The sequence below is a fragment of the Ascaphus truei genome, assembly GCF_040206685.1.
Source record: "Ascaphus truei isolate aAscTru1 chromosome 6 unlocalized genomic scaffold, aAscTru1.hap1 SUPER_6_unloc_2, whole genome shotgun sequence".
Classification (NCBI taxonomy): Eukaryota; Metazoa; Chordata; class Amphibia; order Anura; family Ascaphidae; genus Ascaphus; species Ascaphus truei.
The window spans coordinates 74,483-91,559 of record NW_027453834.1 but is presented as its reverse complement, the minus strand read 5'-3'; the positions used below and the strand labels follow the sequence as shown (position 1 = coordinate 91,559).

General features: G+C 43.7%; 1 protein-coding gene across 1 annotated transcript in view; it reads right to left on the bottom strand.

Moving 5' to 3' along the window:
* APOE (apolipoprotein E) overlaps window positions 1–17,077 on the bottom strand; it is a 38,042-nt gene that overhangs the window by 10,088 nt on the left and 10,877 nt on the right. The window contains 1 exon segment of the mRNA XM_075580613.1: window positions 15,126–15,276. Within this exon segment, the coding sequence (XP_075436728.1) occupies window positions 15,126–15,276 (151 nt within the window).

Here is a 17,077-nt window from a genome sequence, read left to right as displayed (position 1 = left end):
AGACACGGTGAGGGAGGGAAGGAGAGTCACAGTGAGGGAGGGAGAGTCACGGTGAGGGAGGGAGAGTCACGGTGAGGGAGGGAGAGTCACGGTGAGGGAGGGAAGAAGAGTCACGGTGAGTGAGGGAAGGAGAGTCACGGTGAGGGAGGGAGAGTGACAGAGAGGGAGGGAGAGTCACGGTGAGGGAGGGAGAGTCACAGTGAGGGAGGGAGAGTCACGGTGAGGGAGAGAGAGTCACGGTGAGGGAAAGAGAGTCACGGTGAGGGAGAGAGAGTCACGGAGAGGGAGGGAGTGTCATGGTGAGGGAGTGAGAGAGAGTCATGGTGAAGGAGGGAGAGTCCCGGGGTAGGAGGGAGAGTCACAGCGAGGGAGGGAGGGAGAGTCACAGAGAGGGAGGGAGGGAGAGTCACAGAGAGGGAGGGAGAGTTACGGAGAGGGAGGGAGAGTCACAGAGAGGGAGGGAGGGTCACGGAGAGGGAGGGAGAGTCACGGAGAGGGAGGGAGAACCCACTATTTCCATGTTTTTCTCAAAAGGAGATGTTCCTTTTACTTTGTTCTTTATAATAAAGTATACTATCGCTGGAAGGTCCACCTGCCTTGGTGCTGAGTACAGAATGACTGATACTTTGCATTTATAAAACAGGTCATTTGACACCAAAGTCTTTCGTTTGGCAAGTTTAATGCCAGCACAGGCACACAACTTTAAAATGACACAATAAAATGGGAGAAGATTGACACAAGGAAAGGAAGAAATTGATACGATACAATGTCACATGGGCGCCAATTCACTTCTCAAATCACTTCATAAAATCTCACACGGGCTTTGTTTACATAATAACATGTATTCGGAAATAACCATGTGACTTATTGCTTCCCAGTGATAGGCTGTTTATACCCAGTTCCAGCTCTTTGGTTGACAATTATGGGCCAGAAATTCCCAAGAATTGCTCACTAAATCTTATTTTAGTTCAAAGATTCCTAGTTATAAATTGTTACCAGTTATTTATGGGTCATTGTCTTTAAATATTTAGACCCCAACAACTAAAAGTTACAGTAATAGAACTCAGCAGGGACTTTTCTAGACATATTGAAAAAAGATCAGGTAAATGGCAGATGAGGCATAATACAGATAAATGTAAGGTTATGCATTTGGAAAACAAGAATAAACAGGGGACAAACAAATTAAATGGGGATAAATTAGGGGAATCCTTGATGGAGCAGGATTTAGGAGTACTGTTAGACCGCAGTCTTAGCAATAGTGCCCAAAGTCAGGCAGTAAGATCTTATCTTGCATCAAACAGGCAATGGATGGAAGGTAAGTAAACATAATTATAAGTAGGAATTTAGAGCAGGGTAATGAAGTTAATGTGGTCTACTTAGATTTTGCAAAGGCTTTTGATACGGTTCCACACAAGAGGTTGGTGTACAAAATAAAACAAATTGGACTCACTAAAAAAATATATTCACCTGGAGTGAAAACTGGTTGAAAGACAGACAACAGAGGGTTGTCATGAATGGAACTTTTTCACGTTGGGCTAAAGTCGTAAGTGGAGTAACTCAGGGATTGATACTAGGACCCCTGCTTTTTAACTTGTTTATTAATGACCTTGAGGTTGGCATCGAGAGCAAAGTCTCCATCTTTGCTGATCATACTAAATTGTGCAAGGTAATAGAATCAGAGCAGGATGTAATTTCTCTTCAGAAGGACTTGGAGAGGCTGGAAACGTGGGCAGGTAAATGGCAGATGAGGTTTAATACAGATAAATGTAAGGTTATGTATTTGGGATGCAAGAATAAAAAGGCGACTTACAAATTAAATGGGGATAAATTGGGGGAATCCTTGATGGAGAAGGATTTAGGAGTGCTTGTAGACAGCAGGCTTAGCAACAGTGCCCAATGTCATGCAGTAGCTGCAAAGGCAAACAAGATCTTATCGTGCATTAAATTGGCAATGGATGGAAGGGAAGTAAACATAATAAGGCCCCTTCATAAATGACGGTGGGGGTAGCCAGCCTTCATAATTAAGGTGAAGCCCAGCTGGCTACCCCTTAAACCATGGTTCCCCGGCAGCTTATCAGCACCTATAAGCCAGGGACAATATGTGTGTTTTGACCCTCTACGTGTTTTAGCTAGAAACCTGGGACTTCGGAAACGGGACTTTAATAGTGGATACTGGGAGGGCAAACAGAGTTATATCTGTAAAATGTTTTGGGACAAAGTTACCGGTGGTCCCATAATTTGCGGGTACGCGTATGCATTGTCATAACGTTATGATTCCCTATTAATATTGCCCAGCCAGCAAGTTCTCAGAACTTGGTTTTAAAACTTGGACAGCTAGGACATGTTTTACCACCCAAACTCCTGAGCCCAAGATGTAGAAAAGAAATGCGTTTAAAAAGTGTACTCATCTCTATGGTGGCAGCCCCGGTAATTCAATGAGCCAGGATGTCTGTATGGAGATTGTGGATCAAAGGGGATGATGGGTGGTGTCAGGCCATTTGGTTGAGCAGAGAAGGGTGGAGAACAAGGTCCAAAGACAAAGACGCTTTGTTCTCCCAGACTGCCAAGGGGAAGCCAGTGCTCGTAGGCATGGTTCCCATTGGCCAGTTCAAATTTCCCACTCTCCAGCTACCTGAGCCCCTTGGTATGCACCCTCCTCTGACGAGTGCAACAAGCCGAGCCTCCAGCCTGTGAGTAGTTGCATTACGATCTGTACTCCGATTGACCGCCAGTCCCTGTTCCATGTTAGACATAGGACACCAAGGTCTATGTAAGAGGACTGCCCGATCAAAGTACCAGACTATTTCTAGGCTTGGTCCGGTGAAGCATAGGCAGGCTTTTCAAAGGTGCTTTGCTCACAATACCAAAACACTCAGCATTGTGGTGACAGAGAATCGTGCCAAAGCTGAGAACAAGTTCTAGAGACACGGCAAAGTTCTACAATCGAACGAAGACCCGGCCAGAGGGGCAAGCCAGGTATCTACCCCGTAGATAGTACCGGGTGTTCCTGGACGTGGAGCGGACAGGGTAAGCCTTCCTGAAGCAGTCGCCCTGCACCTAGTTGAGGCTAGTGTCTCCCCCCTAGAGCCCCAGTTGTGGTGTTTTCCCTTGTTCTGTGTAACATTGTGTGTCTGCTGGTTTTACCTTGTCCTGCCTAGTGAAATTGATCCTAGAAGGTAAAGGTGTTAAAAGTACTGGTCTCCTGTGACAAAGCCACACCTTGAATATGGAGTACAATTTTGGGCACCACTCCTTACAAAATACATTATGGAACTAGAGAGAGTGCAGAGAAGAGCCACAAAATTAATAAAGGGGATGGACAATCTAATTTATGAGGAGAGGCTAGCTAAATTAGATTTATTTACATTAGAAAGGAAGTGTCTAAGAGGGGATATGATAACTATATACAAATATATGCGGGAACAGTACAAGGAGCTTTCAAAAGAACTATTTATCCCACGTGCAGTACAAAGGACTCGGGCCATCCCTCGAGGTTGGAGGAAAGGAGATTTCACAAGCAACAAATGAAAGGGTTCTTTACAGTAAGGGCAGTTACAAATTCATTACCCATGGAGACTGATAGCAGATTCAATAAATATGTTAAAATAGGTTGGACGCCTTTTTCAGAAAGGAAAGGTATAGAGAGATACACCAAATAAGTATACATGGGAAGGATGTTGATCCAGGGAGTAATTCGATTGCCAATTCTTGGAGTCAGGAAGGAATTTCTTTTTACCCTTATGAGATATCATTGGATGATATGTCACTGGGGATTTGTGTTTGCCTTCCTCTGGATCAATAAGTATAGATATAGGATAAAGTATCTGTCGTCTAAGTTCTTCCATACAGACATTAGTAATTTAACCCCCAGAAACATATATTCAGACACGCACACAGAATCTGTAACTCATACACGTGTCCTATCCTGTCAAACTCATTCCTATGTTACATTCCTTGCAGTCCTGAAAGTTTTCTGAAGGTCAAACTCATGTGATATTTATATCCCCTGTAGGGCACAATCAGTGGGCATGTTTATACACACAACAGTGAGTGCTTAGGAAGGAATTATGGGGGTCATAGTTACATAGTTACATAGTAGATGAGGTTGAAAAAAGACGTACGTCCATCAAGTTCAACATATGCTAAATTTAGACGACAGATACTTTATCCTATATCTATACTTACTTATTGTTCCAGAGGAAGGCAAACAAAAAACCCCAGTGTCATATCATCCAATGATATCTCATAATGGGAAAAATAAATCCTTCCTGACTCCAAGAATTGGCAATCAGATTAATCCCTGGATCAACATCCTTCCCATGTATACTTATTTGGTATATCCCTGTATACCTTTCCCATCTAAAAAGATGTCCAACCTTTTTTTCAACAAATCTATTGTATCTGCCATCACAGTCTCCATGGGTAACGAATTCCACATTTTAACTGCCCTTACTGTAAAGAACCCTTTCCTTTGTTGCTGGTGAAATCTCCTTTCCTCCAACCTTAAGGGATGGCCCCGAGTCCTTTGTACTGCCCGTGGGATGAATAGTTCTTTTGAAAGCTCCTTGTATTGTCCCCGAATATATTTGTATATAGTTATCATATCCCCTCTTAGACGCCTCTTTTCTAATGTAAATAAATCTAATTTAGCTAGCCTCTCCACATAAGTTGGATTGTCCATCCCCTTTATTAATTTGGTGGCTCTTCTCTGCACTCTCTCTAGTTCAATAATGACTTTTCTTAGGATTGGTGCCCAAAATTGTACTCCATATTCAAGGTGTGGTCTTACCAATGCTTTGTAAAGTGGCATAATTATGTTTACTTCCCTTCCATCCGTTGCACGTTTAATGCAAGATAAGATCTTGTTTGCCTTTGCAGCTACTGCATGACATTGGGCACTATTGCTAAGCCTGCTATCTACAAGCACTCCTAAATCCTTCTCCATCAAGGATTCCCCCAATTTATCCCCATTTAATTTGTAAGTCGCCTTTTTATTCTTGCATCCAAAATGCATAACCTTACATTTATCTGTATTAAACCTCATCTGCCATTTACCTGCCCACGTTTCCAGCCTCTCCAAGTCCTTCTGAAGAGAAATTACATCCTGCTCTGATTCTATTACCTTACACAATTTAGTATCATCAGCAAAGATGGAGACTTTGCTCTCGATGCCAACCTCAAGGTCATTAATAAACAAGTTAAAAAGCAGGGGTCCCAGTACCGATCCCTGAGGTACTGCACTCGTGACTTTAGCCCAACCTGAAAAAGTTCCATTTATGACAACCCTCTGTTGTCTGTCCTTTAACCAGTCATTTAATAAAGTCTCCCAGTTGCAAAACCCACATTTATCACAGAAAAACTCCAACTTCTCTCAATGGGAATCCTGCCTTTCAAAAATATGGGCCTCTTTTTCTCACTGGTTTTGACAAGTTTTGTGCCAGGAGACACAAACAAAAGAGCTGTAACGGGAGATACAGGAGAGATGTATCCAACAGAGCGATATATAACTAACGGGAGATACAGGAGAGATGTATCCAACAGAGCGATATGTAACGGGAGATACCGGAGAGATGTATCCAACAGAGCGATATATAGGCGCAAAGTTCACCTTTCCTGTCTCACCCTCAAATACTTTCTGGGCAAGCTACCCAGCTACCTGAACAAGCTCCTCACCCCTACCACATGCAGTACCTATCATCTGAGATCAGACTCCAAAAGACTATTCATGGTCCCAAGACTCAACAAAGTATCCGGACGTTCCTCCTTCTCCTTCCGTGCACCCCAAAACTGGAACAACCTACCAGAGACTCTCATATCCACCACCAGCTTAAGTTCTTTCAAATCTAAGGCTGTCTCACACTTTAATCTGGTCTGTAACTGTTTCATACGCTCATAATATATATTTTGTTTAACTGTGCATGCAATGTCTTGTATATAATGTATACCTTGTTCATTTATGTAACTGTATTTGTAACCATGTATTATTTGTTTTACTCTGTGCCCAGGACATACTTGAAAACGAGAGGTAACTCTCAATGTATTACTTCCTGGTAAAATATTTTATAAATAAATAAATAAATAAATATATAACTAACGGGAGATACCGGAGAGATGTATCAAACAGAGCGATATATAACTAACGGGAGATACCAGAGAGATGTATCCAACAGAGCGATATATAACGGGAGATACCGGAGAGATGAATCAAACAGAGCGATATGTAACTAACGGGAGATACCGGAGAGATGTATATAACAGAGCGATATATAACTAACGGGAGAAACCGGAGAGATGTATCAAACAGAGCGATATGTAACTAACGGGAGATACCGGAGATATGTATCCAACAGAGCGAGATGTAACTAACGGGAGATACCGGAGAGATGTATATAACAGAGCGATATATAACTAACGGGAGATACCGGAGAGATGTATCAAACGGAGCTCTATGTAACTGTAACGGGAGATACCAGAGAGATGTATCCAACAGAGCGAGATGTAACGGGAGATACCGGAGAGATGTATCCAACAGAGCGATATGTAACTAACGGGAGATACAGGAGAGATGTATCAAACAGAGCGATATATAACTAACGGGAGATACCGGAGAGATGTATCCAACAGAGCGAGATGTAACTAACGGGAGATACCGGAGAGATGTATCAAACAGAGCAATATGTAACAGGAGATACCGGAGAGATGTATCAAACGGAGCTCTATGTAACTGTAACGGGAGATACCAGAGAGATGTATCCAACAGAGCGAGATGTAACGGGAGATACCGGAGAGATGTATCCAACAGAGCGATATGTAACTAACGGGAGATACAGGAGAGATGTATCAAACAGAGCGATATATAACTAACGGGAGATACCAGAGAGATGTATCAAACAGAGCGATATATAACAGGAGATACCGGAGAGATGTATCAAACAGAGTGATATATAACTAACGGGAGATACCGGAGAGATGTATCAAACAGAGCGATATGTAACGGGAGATACCGGAGAGATGTATCCAACAGAGCGATATGTAACTAACGGGAGATACAGGAGAGATGTATCAAACAGAGCAATATGTAACGGGAGATACAGGAGAGATGTATCCAACAGAGCGATATGTAACGGGAGATACAGGAGAGATGTATCCAACAGAGCGATATGTAACGGGAGATACAGGAGAGATGTATCAAACAGAGCGATATATAACTAACGGGAGATACCAGAGAGATGTATCCAACAGAGCGATATGTAACGGGAGATACCGGAGAGATGTATCCAACAGAGCGATATATAAGTAACTGGAAATACAGGAGAGATGTATCCAACAGAGCGATATGTAACGGGAGATACAGGAGAGATGTATCCAACAGAGCGATATATAACTGTAACGGGAGATACCGGAGAGATGCATCTAACAGAGCGATATGTAACGGGAGATACCGGAGAGATGTATCCAACAGAGCGATATATAACTAACGGGAGATACCGGAGAGATGTATAAAACAGAGCGATATATAACTAACGGGAGATACCGGAGAGATGTATATAACAGAGCGATATATAACTAACGGGAGATACCGGAGAGATGTATCAAACGGAGCTCTATGTAACTGTAACGGGAGATACCAGAGAGATGTATCCAACAGAGCGAGATGTAACGGGAGATACCGGAGAGATGTATCCAACAGAGCGATATGTAACTAACGGGAGATACAGGAGAGATGTATCAAACAGAGCGATATATAACTAACGGGAGATACCGGAGAGATGTATCCAACAGAGCGAGATGTAACTAACGGGAGATACCGGAGAGATGTATCAAACAGAGCAATATGTAACAGGAGATACCGGAGAGATGTATCAAACGGAGCTCTATGTAACTGTAACGGGAGATACCAGAGAGATGTATCCAACAGAGCGAGATGTAACGGGAGATACCGGAGAGATGTATCCAACAGAGCGATATGTAACTAACGGGAGATACAGGAGAGATGTATCAAACAGAGCGATATATAACTAACGGGAGATACCAGAGAGATGTATCAAACAGAGCGATATATAACAGGAGATACCGGAGAGATGTATCAAACAGAGTGATATATAACTAACGGGAGATACCGGAGAGATGTATCAAACAGAGCGATATGTAACGGGAGATACCGGAGAGATGTATCCAACAGAGCGATATGTAACTAACGGGAGATACAGGAGAGATGTATCAAACAGAGCAATATGTAACGGGAGATACAGGAGAGATGTATCCAACAGAGCGATATGTAACGGGAGATACAGGAGAGATGTATCCAACAGAGCGATATGTAACGGGAGATACAGGAGAGATGTATCAAACAGAGCGATATATAACTAACGGGAGATACCAGAGAGATGTATCCAACAGAGCGATATGTAACGGGAGATACCGGAGAGATGTATCCAACAGAGCGATATATAAGTAACTGGAAATACAGGAGAGATGTATCCAACAGAGCGATATGTAACGGGAGATACAGGAGAGATGTATCCAACAGAGCGATATATAACTGTAACGGGAGATACCGGAGAGATGTATCCAACAGAGCGATATATAACTAACGGGAGATACCGGAGAGATGTATAAAACAGAGCGATATATAACTAACGGGAGATACCGGAGAGATGTATAAAACAGAGCGATATGTAACTATCGGGAGATACCGGAGAGATGTATAAAACAGAGCTCTAATTTAGGAGGGCAGCAGGGTGTTTGGGTGTATAGGAAGGGGTATAACAGGGCATTGAGGAGTGCAGCAGTGTGTTGGGGTATAGAGGGATGGGTATAACAGGGGAGTGAGGGGGCAGCAGGATGTTGGGGTGTATAGGAAGCGGTATAACCGGGCAGTAGAATGTCAGGGTATAACAGGATAGTGAGGATGGTAGAAGGATGTTGGGGTGTATAGGGAGGGGTAAACAGGGCAGTGAGGAGGGCAGCAGGGTGTTGGGGTGTATAGGGAGGGGTACTGTATAACAGGGCAGTAAGGAGGGCAGCAGGATGTTTAGGTGTATACCGCTAAGGTAATGAAGGGTTTAACCACTCCTGGTACCCACCCAGAGGCCTAGCCACCAACACAGGGGCAACTACCCAGGGCAGGTTTATACATTAGGCCGACTAGGCACAGTGCCTCGGGCCTACAAACCTTTTAGTGCCTACAAACCTTTTAGGGCCTACAAACCTTTTAGGGCCTACAAACCTTTTAGGGCCTACAAACCTTTTAGGGCCTACAAACCTTTTAGGGCCTACAAACCTTTTAGGGCCTACAATATTTCACTTGAAAAAATACCTAAAACAAAAAAAAAATCACAAAATAAGAGAAAACAGCTCATTTTAATTTAAAAGGCCTTCGAAGTATCGATACCTTTAAATATCGAAACAAAAGTATCAATGCCAAATATCGCTAGTATCAAAATAAACAAGCAAATGATGAAATTAGCATAAAAGTGAGTAAAAATATCGGACACACAGGCCTAATGAAATAAAAGTTCCTGGGGCCTACGAAGGTCTTAAAACGGACCTGCAACTACCCCCTTCATTCACCCCCTGTACCCCCAATAAACAGGGTACTCTGGTTAACCCCTTCATTGCCTTAGCGGCTAGCCACTAATTAAGCTGTTTTTATTTACATTTTAATACTAGTGTACGGGAGCAGGGGGTCTCCAGAGCAGAACCAAATTCATTTCAGGTCCGGGGACCCCCTGCTTCCCGAGTTACAGGCCCTGGTATGGGGTGACGGTATCCCCTGCATTGTTCACGTTACCGAGACATTGAAATGAACAGGAGATACCGGCGCCTGTAACTCGGGAAGCAGGGGGTCCCCGGACCTGAAATTAATGCGGTTCTGCTCCGGAGACCCCCTGCTCCCGCACACATTAAAATTTTAATAAAAATACTGTGATTGTAATTACTCAGTTTCTGTCTGTTTATAGTTACTCCAGTTATTACTCAGTTTCTGTCTCTGTATGTCTGTACTTACTCCAGTAATTACTCTGTTTCTGTATCTATACTTACTCCAGTAATTACTCCATTTCTGTCTTTACTTACTCCAGTAATTACTCCATTTCTGTCTTTACTTACTCCAGTAATTACTCAGTTTCAGTTTCTGTCTGTACTTACTCCAGTAATTACTCCGTTTCTGTCTCTGTCTGTACTTACTCCAGTAATTACTCAGTTTCTGTCTCTGTTTATAGTTACTCCAGTAATTACTCCGTTTTGTCTCTGTCTGTACTTACTCCAGTAATTACTCTGTTTCTGTATCTATACTTACTCCAGTAATTAGTCCGTTTCTGTCTCGGTCTGTACTTACTCCAGTAATTACTCCGTTTCTGTCTCTGTCTGTACTTACTCCAGTAATTACTCCGTTTCTGTCTCTGTCTGTACTTACTCCAGTAATTACTCCGTTTCTGTCTCTGTCTGTACTTACTCCAGTAATTACTCCATTTCTGTCTCTCCTTACTCCAGTAATTACTCTGTTTCAGTTTCTGTCTGTACTTACTCCAGTAATTACTCCGTTTCTGTCTCGGTCTGTCCTTACTCCTGTAATTACTCCGTTTCTGTCTTTACTTACTCCAGTAATTACTCCGTTTCTGTCTCGGTCTGTACATACTCCAGTAATTACTCCGTTTCTGTCTCTACTTACTCCAGTAATTACACATTTCTGTCTCTAATTACTCCAGTTATTACTCAGTTGCTGTCTCGGTCTGTACTTACTCCAGTAATTACTCCGTTTCTGTCTCTAATTACTCCAGTAATTACTCAGTTGCTGTCTCCGTCTGTACTTACTCCAGTAATTACTCCGTTTCTGTCTCTAATTACTCCAGTTATTACTCAGTTGCTGTCTCTGTCTGTACTTACTCTAGTTCTTTGCTGAGTTGGGAATCTTTCATCGTTGAGGACGCCTCGTCCGCTGCCTCCTCCACCTTACTGAGCGTCTCTCCTTACTCCAGTAATTACTCCGTTTCTGTCTCTGTCTGTCCTTACTCCAGTAATTACTCCGTTTCTGTCTCGGTCTCTCCTTACTCCAGTAATTACTCCGTTTCTGTCTCGGTCTGTACTTACTCCAGTAATTACTCCGTTTGTGTCTCGGTCTGTACTTACTCCAGTAATTACTCCGTTTCTGTCTCTGTCTGTACTTACTCCAGTAATTACTCCGTTTGTGTCTCGGTCTGTACTTACTCCAGTAATTACTCCATTTCTGTCTCTGTCTGTACTTACTCCAGTAATTACTCCGTTTCTGTCTCTCCTTACTCCAGTAATTACTCCGTTTCTGTCTCTGTCTGTACTTACTCCAGTAATTACTCCGTTTCTGTCTGTACTTACTCCAGTAATTACTCCGTTTCTGTCTCGGTCTCTCCTTACTCCAGTAAATACTCCATTTCTGTCTCGGTCTGTACTTACTCCAGTAATTACTTAGTTTCTGTCTCTGTCTGTCTCTCCTTACTACAGTAATTACTCCGTTTCTGTCTCTGTCTGTACTTACTCCAGTAATTACTCCTTTTCTGTCTCTCCTTACTCCAGTAATTACTCCGTTTCTGTCTCTGTCTGTACTTACTCCAGTAATTACTCCGTTTCTGTCTCTCCTTACTCCAGTAATTACTCCGTTTCTGTCTCTGTCTGTCCTTACTCCAGTAATTACTCCGTTTCTGTCTGTACTTACTCCAGTAATTACTCCGTTTCTGTCTCGGTCTCTCCTTACTCCAGTAATTACTCCGTTTCTGTCTCGGTCTGTACTTACTCCAGTAATTACTCCGTTTGTGTCTCGGTCTGTACTTACTCCAGTAATTACTCCATTTCTGTCTTTACTTACTCCAGTAATTACTCAGTTTCAGTTTCTGTCTGTACTTACTCCAGTAATTACTCCGTTTCTGTCTCTGTCTCTCCTTACTCCAGTAATTACTCCGTTTCTGTCTCGGCCTGTACTTACTCCTGTAATTACTCCGTTTCTGTCTTTACTTACTCCAGTAATTACTCAGTTTCTGTCTCGGTCTGTACATACTCCAGTAATTACTCCATTTCTGTCTCTACTTACTCCAGTAATTACACATTTCTGTCTCTAATTACTCCAGTTATTACTCAGTTGCTGTCTCCGTCTATACTTACTCCAGTAATTACTCCGTTTCTGTCTCTAATTACTCCAGTTATTACTCAGTTGCTGTCTCTGTCTGTACTTACTCTAGTTCTTTGCTGAGTTGGGAATCTTTCATCGTTGAGGACGCCTCGTCCGCTGCCTCCTCCACCTTACTGAGCGTCTCTCCTTACTCCAGTAATTACTCCATTTCTGTCTCTGTCTGTACTTACTCCAGTAATTACTCAATTTCTGTCTCTCCTTACTCCAGTAATTACTCCGTTTCTGTCTCTGTCTGTACTTACTCCAGTAATTACTCCGTTTCTGTCTGTACTTACTCCAGTAATTACTCCGTTTCTGTCTCTGTCTGTACTTACTCCAGTAATTACTCCGTTTCTGTCTCTCCTTACTCCAGTAATTACTCCGTTTCTGTCTCAGTCTGTACTTACTCCAGTAATTACTCCGTTTCTGTCTGTACTTACTCCAGTAATTACTCCGTTTCTGTCTCGGTCTCTCCTTACTCCAGTAATTACGCCATTTCTGTCTCTGTCTGTACTTACTCCAGTAATTACTCCGTTTCTGTCTCTGTCTCTCCTTACTCCAGTAATTACTCCGTTTCTGTCTCTGTCTGTACTTACTCCAGTAATTACTCCGTTTCTGTCTCGGTCTCTCCTTACTCCAGTAATTACTCCGTTTCTGTCTGTACTTACTCCAGTAATTACTCCGTTTCTGTCTCTGTCTGTACTTACTCCTGTAATTACTCCGTTTCTGTCTCTGTCTGTCTCTCCTTACTCCAGTAATTACTCTGTTTCTGTCTCGGTCTGTACTTACTCCAGTAATTACTCCGTTTCTGTCTCGGTCTGTACTTACTCCAGTAATTACTCCGTTTCTGTCTCTAATTACTCCAGTTATTACTCAGTCTCTGTCTCGGTCTGTACTTACTCCAGTAATTACTCAGTTTCTGTCTCTAATTACTCCAGTAATTACTCAGTTTCTGTCTCAGTCTGTACTTACTCCAGTAATTACTCCGTTTCTGTCTGTACTTACTCCAGTAATTACTCAGTTTCTGTCTCAGTCTGTACTTACTCCAGTAATTACTCAGTTTCTGTCTCTACTTACTCCAGTAATTACTCCGTTTCTGTCTCGGTCTCTCCTTACTCCAGTAATTACTCCGTTTGTGTCTCGGTCTGTACTTACTCCAGTAATTACTCCGTTTCTGTCTCTAATTACTCCAGTTATTACTCAGTTTCTGTCTCGGTCTGTACTTACTCCAGTAATTACTCCATTTCTGTCTCTAATTACTCCAGTAATTACTCAGTTTCTGTCTCAGTCTGTACTTACTCCAGTAATTACTCCGTTTCTGTCTGTACTTACTCCAGTAATTACTCCGTTTGTGTCTCGGTCTGTACTTACTCCAGTAATTACTCCGTTTCTGTCTCTAATTACTCCAGTTATTACTCAGTTTCTGTCTCGGTCTGTTCTTACTCCAGTAATTACTCAGTTTCTGTCTCTAATTACTCCAGTTATTACTCAGTTTCTGTCTCGGTCTCTCCTTACTCCAGTTATTACTCAGTTTCGTCTCGGTCTCTCCTTACTACAGTAATTACTCCGTTTCTGTCTCTCCTTACTCCGGTAATTACTCCGTTTCTGTCTCGGTCTGTACTTACTCCAGTAATTACTCCGTTTCTGTCTCGGTCTCTCCTTACTCTAGTAATTACTCAGTTTCTGTCTCGGTCTGTTCTTACTGCAGTAATTACCCAGTTTCTGTCTCTAATTACTCCAGTTATTACTCAGTTGCTGTCTCTGTCTGTACTTACTCCAGTAATTACTCCGTTTCTGTCTCGGTCTGTACATACTCCAGTAATTACTCCGTTTCTGTCTCGGTCTGTACATACTCCAGTAATTACTCAGTTTCTGTCTCTAATTACTCCAGTTATTACTCAGTTGCTGTCTCTGTCTGTACTTACTCCTGTAATTACTCCGTTTCTGTCTCTAATTACTCCAGTAATTACTCCGTTTCTGTCTGTACTTACTCCAGTAATTACTCCGTTTCTGTCTGTACTTACTCCAGTAATTACTCCGTTTCTGTCTCTAATTACTCCAGTTATTACTCAGTTGCTGTCTGTCTGTACTTACTCCAGTAATTACTCCGTTTCTGTCTCTAATTACTCCAGTTATTACTCAGTTGCTGTCTCTGTCTGTACTTACCCCAGTTCTTTGCGGAGTTGGGAATCTTTCATCGTTGAGGACGCCTCGTCCGCTGCCTCCTCCACCTTACTGAGCGTCTCTCCTTACTCCAGTAATTACTCCGTTTCTGTCTCTACTTACTCCAGTAATTACTCCGTTACTGTCTCTGTCTGTCTCTCCTTACTCCAGTAATTACTCCGTTGCTGTCTCTGTCTGTCTCTCCTTACTACAGTAATTACTCCGTTTCTGTCTTGGTCTGTACTTACTCCAGTAATTACTCCGTTTCTGTCTTGGTCTGTACTTACTCCAGTAATTACTCAGTTTCTGTCTTGGTCTGTACTTACTCCAGTAATTACTCAGTTTCTGTCTCTGTCTGTGCTTACTCCAGTAATTACTCCGTTACTGTCTCTGTCTGTCTCTCCTTACTCCAGTAATTACTCCGTTGCTGTCTCTGTCTGTCTCTCCTTACTACAGTAATTACTCTTTTTCTGTCTTGGTCTGTACTTACTCCAGTAATTACTCCGTTTCTGTCTCTACTTACTCCAGTAACTACTCAGCTTCTGTCTGTCTGTACTTACTCCAGTAATTACTCAGTTTCTGTCTCTGTCTGTACTTACTCCAGTAATTACTCCATTTCTGTCTCTGTCTGTCTCTCCTTACTACAGTAATTACTCCGTTTCTGTCTCGGTCTGTACTTACTCCAGTAATTACTCCGTTTCTGTCTCTAATTACTCCAGTAATTACTCAGTTGCTGTCTGTCTGTACTTACTCCAGTAATTACTCCGTTTCTGTCTCTAATTACTCCAGTTATTACTCAGTTGCTGTCTCTGTCTGTACTTACTCCAGTTCTTTGCTGAGTTGGGAATCTTTCATCGTTGAGGACGCCTCGTCCGCTGCCTCCTCCACCTTACTGAGCGTCTGCCAGAAACTGTCCAGAGCCGACTCCCATTTTGTCTTGGGCTCGTCCCGGAGTAGGAATCGGGCCCTGGCACCTGTGGGAGAGGAACAGGTACTTATTCCAGCAATGCACTACTCGCAGCTCCTAAATATCACTATATAGCAAGATCATATTAAATATTCTTCTCCCCTCTACACAGGACAATCATTATGATAAAATATTATAAACAACATACAGTAACTAATAAAAGTAATAATATAATGCCATCCTCAGCTTAAAGGATCATTATAATTACCCCAATTCCCCTTTCATATGTACAAGGCAATTAATCTCCACCAAAAAAGGTACCTCACTGCCCTGTTATACAGTACCCCTCCCTATACACCCCAACACCCTGCTACCCACCCTCACTGCCCTGTTATACTGTACCCTTCCCTATACACCCCAACACCCTGCTACCCCCCTCACTGCCCTGTTATACCCCTCCCTATACACCCCAACACCCTGCTGCCCTCCTCACTGCCCTGTTATACCCCACCCATATACACCCCAACACCCTGCTGCCCTCCTCACTGTCCTGTTATACAGTACCCCTCCCTATACACCCCAACACCCTGCTGCCCTCCTCACTGCCCTGTTATACTGTACCCATCCCTATACACCCCAACATCCTGCTACCCTCCTCACTGCCCTGTTATACTGTACCCATCCCTATACACCCCAACACCCTGCTACCCTCCTCACTGCCCTGTTATACTGTACCCCTCCCTATACACCCCAACACCCTGCTACCCTCCTCACTGCCCTGTTATACTGTACCCTTCCCTATACACCCCAACACCCTGCTACCCTCCTCACTGCCCTGTTATACTGTACCCCTCCCTATACACCCCAACATCCTGCCGCTTCCTCACTGCCCTGTTATACTGTACCCCTCCCTATACACCCCAACACCCTGCTGCCCTCCTCACTGCCCTGTTATACTGTACCCCTCCCTATACACCCCAACACCCTGCTACCCTCCTCACTGTCCTGTTATACTGTACCCCTCCCTATACACCCCAACATCCTGCTACCCCCTCACTGCCCTGTTATACTGTACCCCTCCCTATACACCCCAACACCCTGCTACCCTCCTCACTGCCCTGTTATAGCCCTCCCTATACACCCCAACATCCTGCTACCCCCTCACTGCCCTGTTATACTGTACCCCTCCCTATACACCCCAACACCCTGCTACCCTCCTCACTGTCCTGTTATACTGTACCCCTCCCTATACACCCCAACATCCTGCTACCCCCTCACTGCCCTGTTATACTGTACCCCTCCCTATACACCCCAACACCCTGCTACCCTCCTCACTGCCCTGTTATACTGTACCCCTCCCTATACACCCCAACACCCTGCTACCCCCCTCACTGCCCTGTTATACCCCTCCCTATACACCCCAACACCCTGCTACCCCCTCACTGCCCTGTTATACCCCTCCCTATACACCCCAACACCCTGCTACCCTCCTCACTGCCCTGTTATACTGTACCCATCCCTATACACCCCAACACCCTGCTACCCTCCTCACTGCCCTGTTATACTGTACCCCTCCCTATACACCGCAACACCCTGCTACCCTCCTCACTGCCCTGTTATACTGTACCCATCCCTATACACCCCAACACCCTGCTACCCTCCTCACTGCCCTGTTATAGCCCTCCCTATACACCCCAACACCCTGCTACCCCCTCACTGCCCTGTTATACCCCTCCCTATACACCCCAACATCCTGCTACCCCCTCACTGCCCTGTTATACTGTACCCCTCCCTATACACCCCAACACCCTGCTACCCCCCTCACTGTCCTGTTATACTGTACCCCTCCCTATACACCCCAACACCCT